Here is a 10739-nt window from a genome sequence, read left to right on the forward strand (position 1 = left end):
GAATGAGGGATCTCCCATTGAAGATGGAGACGAGGAGGAATCCATCCCAGTGACAGTGAAGGAACGGCCGATATATTTCCAAGTCGGGATGGTGAGTGGGGCTCGGAGGGGAACTTGCAGGTGGTGGTGTTCCCCATGTGTCTGCTGCCCTTGTCCTTCTAGGTGGTAGAGGTTGTGTGTTTAGGCGGCGCTGTCGAAGGAGCCTTGGCGAGTTGCTGCAGTGCATCTTGTGGATGGTACACACACACTGCTGCCCCTGTGCGTCAGTGGTGGAGGGAGCGAATGTTTAAGGTGGTGGATGGGGGTGTCGATTTGTCCTGGACGGTGTCGAGCATCTTGGGCGTTGTTGGAGCCGCTCTCATCCAGCAAATCTTCTTCACCCAGGGAGCGGGGAGAATGCGGAACACGCTCTATCGGGGAGGGGGTCGAGGTGAATAGCGTCGACGCGTTTGAGGGGGAAGCTGGATAAACACACGAGGGGGAGGGGAATAGAAGGATATGGGGATGGGAGATGAAGTCGAGGGCGGGAGGAGGCTGGTGTGGGGGGGCATTTGGCGTGGGTGTGGTTGACCGCAGGGGGGTTGTAGGGTCGGGTAGAGACGGTGGAGATGGGGGAAGACGAAGTTACGCAGGGACTGGAACACGATTATAAACCGTGGACGCGCTGTCAAAGTGGGAGCGAAAGTGGGTCAGTATGCGAGGAGGGAGGTGGGGAGCGAGGAGATGGGCAGCAGAATTCACCGGCCGGTGGGCGTTCATCCCAGGGCCACACGCAGCTCCGGAAACAAACCCCCCCCGCCCCTTACTTTTCTTCTGCGCGCCCTCCATCTCCAGCGCCGTCCTCACTTTGCTACCCCAGGTGTCGAACGATTCCGCTCGGATCTTTAGCTTGTGCAGCATGGCCGGGAGCTCGTCGAGGGTGTACCGATACCTGTCAGGAACAAACACATCAGTCAGCAGCACCACGGCACGAGGATCATCCCCACCCCCCCATCCATCTCCTGAAGGGATATGGGCCTCACCCTGTGTGTGGGACAGCGTTCTCCAGTCTCTTGTTGCCACAACACTGGAGCAGCAGCCAAGTCGGAGACGCTTTTAAAAATATATATATATTCATTCACAGGATGTGGCTGGGCCCAGCATTTATTGCCCATCCCTAATTGCCCCTTGAGAAGGTGGGGGGTGAGCCGCCTTCTTGAGCCGCTGCAGTCCCCGTGTGGTGTAGGTACACCCACAGCGCTGTTAGGGAGGGAGTTCCAGGATTTTGACCCAGCGACAGTGAAGGAACGGCCGATATATTTCCAAGTCGGGATGGTGAGGGGCTCGGAGGGGAACTTGCAGGTGGTGGTGTTCCCCATGCGTCTGCTGCCCTCGTCCTTCTAGGTGGTAGAGGTGGTGGGTTTGGGCGGCGCTGTCGAAGGAGCCTTGGCGAGTTGCTGCAGTGCATCTTGTGGATGGTACACACACTGCTGCCCCTGTGCGTCGGTGGTGGTGGTGGTCGGGCGGTGGGGGGGGGAGAGTGGATGTTGAAGGAGACCCAAGGGGGTTCATGGACGATCCCTGCCCCGACGTTCCAGTCTTCCTTCTGCACCCCACCCCCGACCCGGTGTCCTGTCTTTGGGATCTTGCTGTGCGCAAATTCCCGCTGCCGTTGCTTCCGGCGCCGCGAGAGTGACCGCGGGTTTTCGGAAGCGGCTTCCCGAGGGCGGTGAAGAGCTTGGGCGCCTGGCGGAGGGCACCTGGCGGAGGTTTTGGAGCTTGGAGTACGTTAGCGGGGGGGCACGGCCCACGGGGTTGGTGGGGGGGGCCGTTTCTTACCTGAGGTAGTGCCGGCTGGGGGGGCAGTCGCACAGGTCGTCGATGTGGTAGAGGCAGACCAGCCGCTCGGGGCACTCGTAGCAGGCCAGCGCCGACAGGAAGCAGGTGGTCTTGCACTTGTCGCACTGCCTCTCGTCGTCCGGCAGCAGCTCGAAGGCCTCTCGCTCCGCCTCGGTGATGCCCTGGAAGACCGAGCGCACAGAGACCGTTAGCGGGCGGGCCGCCGGGTCACAACCCTTCACCTTTCATCCCGTCCCCCGGGGGCACCGGGCGCAGCGCCAGCCCTGAGGGAACTGACGAGGGTCGATCTCCATGTCAGGGAGCTTTACTCTGTATCTAACCCCGTGCGGTACCTGTCCTGGGAGTGTTTGATGGGGACGGTGTAGAGGGAGCTTTACTCTGTATCTAACCCCGTGCTGTACCTGTCCTGGGAGTGTTTGATGGGGACAGTGTAGAGGGAGCTTTACTCTGTATCTAACCCCGTGCTGTACCTGTCCTGGGAGTGTTTGATGGGGACAGTGTAGAGGGAGCTTTACTCTGTATCTAACCCCGTGCCGTACCTGCCCTGGGAGTGTTTGATGGGGACAGTGTAGAGGGAGCTTTACTCTGTATCTAACCCCGTGCCGTACCTAACCCCGTGCCGTACCTGTCCTGGGAGTGTTTGATGGGGACGGTGTAGAGGGAGCTTTACTCTGTATCTAACCCCGTGCTGTACCTGTCCTGGGAGTGTTTGATGGGGACAGTGTAGAGGGAGCTTTACTCTGTATCTAACCCCGTGCTGTACCTGTCCTGGGAGTGTTTGATGGGGACGGTGTAGAGGGAGCTTTACTCTGTATCTAACCCCGTGCTGTACCTGTCCTGGGAGTGTTTGATGGGGACGGTGTAGAGGGAGCTTTACTCTGTATCTAACCCCGTGCTGTACCTGTCCTGGGAGTGTTTGATGGGGACAGTGTAGAGGGAGCTTTACTCTGTATCTAACCCCGTGCTGTACCTGTCCTGGGAGTGTTTGATGGGGACAGTGTAGAGGGAGCTTTACTCTGTATCTAACCCCGTGCTGTACCTGTCCTGGGAGTGTTTGATGGGGACAGTGTAGAGGGAGCTTTACTCTGTATCTAACCCCGTGCTGTACCTGTCCTGGGAGTGTTTGATGGGGACAGTGTAGAGGGAGCTTTACTCTGTATCTAACCCCGTGCTGTACCTGTCCTGGGAGTGTTTGATGGGGACAGTGTAGAGGGAGCTTTACTCTGTATCTAACCCCGTGCTGTACCTGTCCTGGGAGTGTTTGATGGGGACGGCGTAGAGGGAGCTTTACTCTGTATCTAACCCCGTGCTGTACCTGTCCTGGGAGTGTTTGATGGGGACGGCGTAGAGGGAGCTTTACTCTGTATCTAACCCCGTGCTGTACCTGTCCTGGGAGTGTTTGATGGGGACGGTGTAGAGGGAGCTTTACTCTGTATCTAACCCCGTGCTGTACCTGTCCTGGGAGTGTTTGATGGGGACGGTGTAGAGGGAGCTTTACTCTGTATCTAACCCCGTGCTGTACCTGTCCTGGGAGTGTTTGATGGGGACGGTGTAGAGGGAGCTTTACTCTGTATCTAACCCCGTGCTGTACCTGTCCTGGGAGTGTTTGATGGGGAAGAGTGTCCACTTGCTGGTCTGTGATCAGGAGAAAGGGTCTTTTGAGCCTCCAGGTTGGGAGGCTGTCTTTATCGCCCCGAACTGTTTGCCTGATCCATCAGCTCCCGCTGATCCAGGCCTGTTAATCTGCGACTATCCTGTTCTGAAACCAAGCTGTGTGTGTGTGTGTGTGTGTGTGTGTGTGTGTGTGTGAGAGCAGGCAAATGGCACGTGGGGTAAACCGTGCAGCAGGGTGAGGTTATGTGCTTCTGGGCAGGAAATATTGGGTTTTGATGGGGATTTTTATGGCCTAGTTCACGAATCACAGCAAGTTAACAATCAGATCCAGCAAGTAATTGGGAAGGCAAATTGTATTTCAGTCCTTATCACAAGAGGGATGGAGTGTAAAAGTCGGGAAGTTTTGACACCACTGGACAGGGCGTTGGTGAGGCCGCTCCCGGAGCGCGGTGGACAGTTTCAGTCTCCTGACCTACAAGAGGACATAATTGTCCTGGAGAGAGTTCAGCCAAGGTCCACCAGGCTGATTCCTGGGATCAGGAGGGAGCGCCCATCAAGGAGAGTTCGAGTAGAACGGGCCGATATGCCCCGGAGTTTTGAAGAACGAGAGGTGACCTCATCGAAACATATAAAATTCCGAAGGGGTTTGGACAGAGTCGATGCTGAGAGGCTGTTTCCCCCCCTCCCCCCACCTGGAGAGTCTAGAACACGGGGGTGGGGGGAAAACAGCCTCAGGATAAGGCAGCGGCCATTTTGGACTGAGACGAAAGGGAACTTCCTTCGCTTCCCAGGGTTGGGAATCTTATGGAATTCCCGACCCCGAGGAAGCTCAGGCGTCGAGTGCGTTCGAGAACGGAGGTCGAGAGACTTTGGGGCACCGAGGGAGTCGAGGCACGGGGATGGGGGAGAGGAAAGTGGAGCCGAGGGAGGTGGTCAGCCCCGATCACGTCGAATGGCGGAGCAGGCCCGAGGGGACCGAACGCTCTCCTCCTGCTGCTATTTCTGTAACTAGCTGCCCAGGGAAGCGACGGCAGGTGCTGCCCTTCCCCCGGTTTGTCGCACACGTCGATTTTTACCTCGGATTAACGAAGGGTGACGCTCGCTCCCAAGGGCGCGATGGGGTTTATTTAATAAGACGGACGCAATCGCGGACCGCCCGCATCCACGCTTACCCCGGCTCGGCCCGTGCGGGTCTCGCTTGGCTTTGCTCGGAGTCATCGCCCAGGCTCGGCCAATCGAGCCCAGTGAGCATGGATCACGCAATCGAACGCTAAACAATTGGACACGACAGTACCCGACTCGGCGCACTCAGCCCAAACCCCCGCCCCCACCCTCCCACTCACCCACCCCCCCACTCCGAGTTGGCCTTACCTTCTCCAGCAGCGCCTTCCTCAGCTTCCGCTCCTCCTGCACCATGATGAACATCTCCTTGTGGACGGCTGCCGCCAGGTTCAGGTCCAGCTTCTCGGCGCAGGCCGCCATCTTGCAGATGAGCTCCTCGTGGGAGAAGACGCAGTACCTGCGCAGCCACCGGTAATGCTCGATGCAGCGGCGGCCGGCCGGCAGCTGGAGGGGGAGGAGACAAGCGGAGGGGGTGGGGGTCAATGCCGAGGCGTCACAGGAGAGAGAGCGCGCGCGCGCGCGGGCACCAACGGGAATGGCGGCGCTCCCTCCCCCTCCCCCCCCGCGTGATAGCGTTTGCCTCCCACGCCACCACCACCCACCCACCCCAACCCCAGCCTCGCCAGCGTCATTTTAGCGACCGATCAGATTAGCCTGGTGCATAAATCATTTGGAGTTGGCAGGACAGGTGGAGAGAGCGGTTAATAAAGCAAACAGGATCCTGGGCTTTATTAATAGGGGCGTAGAGTACAAGAGCAGGGAGGTTATGTTATACCTGCATAAAACACTGGTTCAACCCCAACTGGAGTATTGTGTCCAGTTCTGGGCACCTCACTTTAGGGAGGATGTGAAGCCTTTAGAGGGAGAGAGAGATACAGAGAGAGAGAGAGAGAGAGAGATACAGAGAGAGAGAGAGAGAGAGAGAGATACAGAGAGAGAGAGAGATACAGAGAGAGAGAGAGAGAGAGAAAGAGAGAGAGAGAAAGACAGAGAGTGTGAGAGAGCGAGAGAGAGCGTTATAGTGGGGGACGGACAGGAAAGTGGAGTTGAGGAACAATCAGATCAGTCACGATCTTATCAAATGGGGGAAGCAGGCTCGAGAGGGGCTGAGTGGCCTCCTCCTGTTCCTGTTTAACAGGCTCGAGAGGGGCTGAATGGCCTCCTCCTCTTCCTGTGTAACAGGCTCGAGAAGGGGGCTGAATGGGCCTCCTCCTGTCCCTGTGTAACAGGCTCGAGAGGGGCTGAATGTCCTCCTCCTGTTCCTGTGTAGCAGGCTCGAGAGGGGCCGAATGGGCCTCCTCCTGTTCCTGTGTAACAGGCTCGAGAGAGGGGCTGAATGGGCCTCCTCCTGTTCCTGTGTAACAGGCTCGAGAGAGGGGCTGAATGGGCCTCCTCCTGTCCCTGTGTAACAGGCTCGAGAGAGGGGGCTGAATGGCCTCCTCCTGTTCCTGTGTAACAGGCTCGAGAGGGGCTGAATGGGCCTCCTCCTGTTCCTGTGTAACAGGCTCGAGAGGGGCCGAATGGGGCCTCCTCCTGTTCCTGTGTAACAGGCTCGAGAGGGGCCGAATGGGGCCTCCTCCTGTTCCTGTGTAACAGGCTCGAGAGGGGCTGAATGGGCCTCCTCCTGTTCCTGTGTAACAGGCTCGAGAGGGGCTGAATGGGCCTCCTCCTGTTCCTGTGTAACAGGCTCGAGAGGGGCTGAATGGGCCTCCTCCTGTTCCTGTGTAACAGGCTCGAGAGGGGCTGAATGGGCCTCCTCCTGTTCCTGTGTAACAGGCTCGAGAGGGGCCGAATGGGGCCTCCTCCTGTTCCTGTGTAACAGGCTCGAGAGGGGCTGAATGGGCCTCCTCCTGTTCCTGTGTAACAGGCTCGAGAGGGGCTGAATGGGCCTCCTCCTGTTCCTGTGTAACAGGCTCGAGAGGGGCCGAATGGGCCTCCTCCTGTTCCTGTGTAACAGGCTCGAGAGGGGCCGAATGGCCTCCTCCTGTGCCTAATGAGACATACAGGGCTCAGGAGACAATGAATTGGGTAAATTCCAAGGGCAGCAGCTCACGATCACCGCCCGTTAACAGAGTGCAGTTTATACAGCGCAAGAGCTGCAAGTGCTCAGCAACTGGCTCTAGTTACCGTACCCAGTCGGCAGTGCAGAAGTTAACAGCCTCAGCAAAGTTATAGCCTTGATTGAAGCCGCTGTGGTAAGCTCGAGGGAAGGTGATGACAAATTCTCCGGCACACTGGTTCGTCCTCACCACCTGAAAAACACCAACAAACACACAATACTGTTCAGGTCACGTCACAGTGAATCTTTCAGCTGGTCACAGGGAGAAAGAAACATCCAGCACAAATCAGAGTAAATCTCCCTCTACACTGTCCCCATCAAACACTCCCAGGACAGGTACAGCACGGGGTTAGATACAGAGTAAAGCTCCCTCTACACTGTCCCCATCAAACACTCCCAGGACAGGTACAGCAAGGGGTTAGATACAGAGTAAAGCTCCCTCTACACTGTCCCCATCAAACACTCCCAGGACAGGTACAGCACGGGGTTAGATACAGAGTAAAGCTCCCTCTACACTGTCCCCATCAAACACTCCCAGGACAGGTACAGCACAGGGTTAGGTACAGAGTAAAGCTCCCTCTACACCGTCCCCATCAAACACTCCCATAACAGGTACAGCACGGGGTTAGATACAGAGTAAATCTCCCTCTACAGCGTCCCCATCAAACACTCCCAGGACAGGTACAGCACGGGGTTAGATACAGAGTAAATCTCCCTCTACAGCGTCCCCATCAAACACTCCCAGGACAGGTACAGCACGGGGTTAGATACAGAGTAAAGCTCCCTCTACAGCGTCCCCATCAAACACTCCCAGGACAGGTACAGCACGGGGTTAGATACAGAGTAAAGCTCCCTCTACACCGTCCCCATCAAACACTCCCAGGACAGGTACAGCACGGGGTTAGATACAGAGTAAAGCTCCCTCTACACCGTCCCCATCAAACACTCCCAGGACAGGTACAGCACGGGGTTAGATACAGAGTAAAGCTCCCTCTACACCGTCCCCATCAAACACTCCCAGGACAGGTACAGCACGGGGTTAGATACAGAGTAAAGCTCCCTCTACACCGTCCCCATCAAACACTCCCAGGACAGGTACAGCACGGGGTTAGATACAGGGTAAAGCTCCCTCTACACCGTCCCCATCAAACACTCCCAGGACAGGTACAGCACGGGGTTAGATACAGAGTAAAGCTCCCTCTACACCGTCCCCATCAAACACTCCCAGGACAGGTACAGCACGGGGTTAGATACAGAGTAAAGCTCCCTCTACACCGTCCCCATCAAACACTCCCAGGACAGGTACAGCACGGGGTTAGATACAGAGTAAAGCTCCCTCTACACCGTCCCCATCAAACACTCCCAGGACAGGTACAGCACGGGGTTAGATACAGAGTAAAGCTCCCTCTACACCGTCCCCATCAAACACTCCCAGGACAGGTACAGCACGGGGTTAGATACAGGGTAAAGCTCCCTCTACACCGTCCCCATCAAACACTCCCAGGACAGGTACAGCACGGGGTTAGATACAGAGTAAAGCTCCCTCTACACCGTCCCCATCAAACACTCCCAGGACAGGTACAGCACGGGGTTAGATACAGAGTAAAGCTCCCTCTACACCGTCCCCATCAAACACTCCCAGGACAGGTACAGCACGGGGTTAGATACAGAGTAAAGCTCCCTCTACACCGTCCCCATCAAACACTCCCAGGACAGGTACAGCACGGGGTTAGATACAGAGTAAAGCTCCCTCTACACCATCCCCATCAAACACTCCCAGGACAGGGACAGCACGGGGTTAGATACAGAGTAAAGCTCCCTCTACACCGTCCCCGTCAAACACTCCCAGGACAGGTACAGCACAGGGTTAGATACAGAGTAAAGCTCCCTCTACACTGTCTCAACAAATTACTCAGTGGATGAGTTGATGGGTCCCTCCCATCTCCATTACTTAATAAATTACCGTCTATCTCTGGCAATACTTTGGTATTTCTTTTTATATCCTTCAGGGAGTCACTGGCCGGGCCCAGCATTTATTGCCCATCCCTAATTGCCCCCTTGAGAAGGTGGTGGGTGAGCCGCCTTCTTGAGCCGCTGCAGTCCCGTGTGGTGTAGGTACACCCACCGCGCTGTTAGGGAGGGAGTTCCAGGATTTTGACCCGGCGACAGTGAAGGAACGGCCGATATATTTCCAAGTCGGGATGGTGTGAGGGGCTCGGAGGGGAACTTGCAGGTGGTGGTGTTCCCCATGTGTCTGCTGCCCTTGTCCTTCTAGGTGGTAGAGGTGGTGGGTTTGGGCGGCGCTGTCGAAGGAGCCTTGGCGAGTTGCTGCAGTGCATCTTGTAGATGGTACACACACACTGCTGCCCCTGTGCGTCGGGGGTGGAGGGAGTGAATGTTTGTGGATGGGGTGCCCATCAAGCGGGGCTGCTTTGTCCTGGACGGTGTCGAGCTTCTCGAGTGTTGTGGGATCTGCACTCATCCAGGCAAGTGGGGAGTATCCCATCACACTCCTGACTTGTGCCTTGTAGATGGTGGACAGGCTTTGGGGAGTCAGGAGGTGAGTTACTCACCACAGGATTCCCAGCCTCTGACCTGCTGTTGTGGGCAGAGTGCTGATATCGGGGCTGGTAATCCGTTGTGTGGGAAGGGGCGATTCTCAACAGGGTGCATTCTCGTTTAAACGCTCCCTGTCCGATAAAATTGCTTCCCTGCGGCTGGGAACAGGCATTGGGATTGTGACTGGGCCCCACTCAGGCCACTGGGATCCCTTGATGCCATCTTCACTCTAGTGCCCAGCGAGCTGGCACTCTAGGCGTGTGCGGGTTTACAGAAGGGACGGGGGCGGTGGTCGGGGTGAACAATCACGGTTCCCCTGATGACTCGGGTTTTTGGCGGGGGGGTTGCGGAGGGGAGAGGGGCTTGTCCAAGGAGCCGAGCCACACACACAGAGACAGGCTCGGTGACTGCTGAACATCTTCGATTCCCTGTCATGTGGACGCGACCCCCCAGTGGGGGGTGAGGGAGTATGGGGGCTGGTGAAGGCTGGGGGGAGGATGGGGGTTGGGTTTCCTGGGGGAGGGGAAGAGGGGGTGAGGAGGGGGGGTGGAGGAGAGGGGACGGGGAGGGACACAGAGCAAATGATTTTGAAAACGAGATCGGGCAGAATTTGAGTGTTGGTGAGTGGAGAGACAGGCTGTCTGTGTGCGTGTCTGTCTGTGTGTGTGTCTGTGTGTGTGTGTGTCTGTCTGTGTGTCTGTCTGTGTGTCTGTCTGTGTGTGTGTCTGTCTGTGTGTCTGTCTGTGTGTGTGTCTGTCTGTGTGTGTGTGTGTGTCTGTGTGCGTGCGTGTCTGTCTGTGTGTGTGTGTCGGTCTGTGTGTGTGTCTGTCTGTGTGTCTGTCTGTGTGTGTGTCTGTCTGTGTGTGTGTGTCTGTGTGCGTGCGTGTCTGTCTGTGTGTGCGTGTCTGTCTGTGTGTGTGTCTGTCTGTGTGTGTGTCTGTCTGTGTGTGTGTCTGTCTGTGTGTGTGTCTGTCTGTCTGTGTGTGTGTGTCTGTGTGCGTGCGTGTCTGTCTGTGTGTGCGTGTCTGTCTGTGTGTGCGTGTCTGTGTGTGTGTGTGTGTCGGTCTGTGTGTCTCTGTCTGTCTGTGTGTGTGTGTCTGTGTGCGTGCGTGTCTGTCTGTGTGTGTGTGTGTGTGTGTCTGTCTGTGTGTGAGTGTCTGTGTGTGTGTCTGTGTGCCTGTGTGTGAGTGTCTGTGTGTGTGTCTGTGTGTGTCAGTGTCAGTGTCTGAGAGTGTGTGTGTGTCTGTGTGTGTGTCTGTGTCAGTGTGAGTATGTGTGTGAGTGTGAGTATGTGTGCGTGTGTCTGTCAGTGTCTGTGTGTGTGTGTGAGTGTCTGTGTGTGTGTGTCTGTGTGTGTGTCTGTGTGTGTGTCTGTGTGTGAGTGTCTGTGTGTGAGTGTCTGTGTGAGAGTGTCTGTGTGAGAGTGTCTGTGTGTGTGTCAGTGTCAGTGTCAGTGTCTGTGTGAGTATGTGTGTGTGTTTGTCCCGTGGAGAGGATTCGCTCGCATCTCTTTCCTCGGCCGTTCCGCGGAAGGGAAAGCCCCCCC

General features: G+C 56.5%; 1 protein-coding gene across 1 annotated transcript in view; it reads right to left on the minus strand.

Moving 5' to 3' along the window:
* The window catches only part of kdm5c (lysine demethylase 5C), a 42703-nt gene that overhangs the window by 18254 nt on the left and 13710 nt on the right, over nt 1-10739 (minus strand). The window contains exons 9-12 of the mRNA XM_078537170.1: nt 6708-6827; nt 4825-5019; nt 1819-2000; nt 807-931 (exon numbers count right to left, since the gene is read on the minus strand). Coding sequence (XP_078393296.1) covers nt 807-931; nt 1819-2000; nt 4825-5019; nt 6708-6827 — 622 coding nt within the window. The remainder of the gene's footprint in view (nt 1-806; nt 932-1818; nt 2001-4824; nt 5020-6707; nt 6828-10739) is intronic.

This window comes from Cetorhinus maximus, unplaced genomic scaffold (genome assembly GCF_964194155.1).
Source record: "Cetorhinus maximus unplaced genomic scaffold, sCetMax3.hap1.1 HAP1_SCAFFOLD_2010, whole genome shotgun sequence".
Lineage (NCBI taxonomy): Eukaryota > Metazoa > Chordata > Chondrichthyes > Lamniformes > Cetorhinidae > Cetorhinus > Cetorhinus maximus.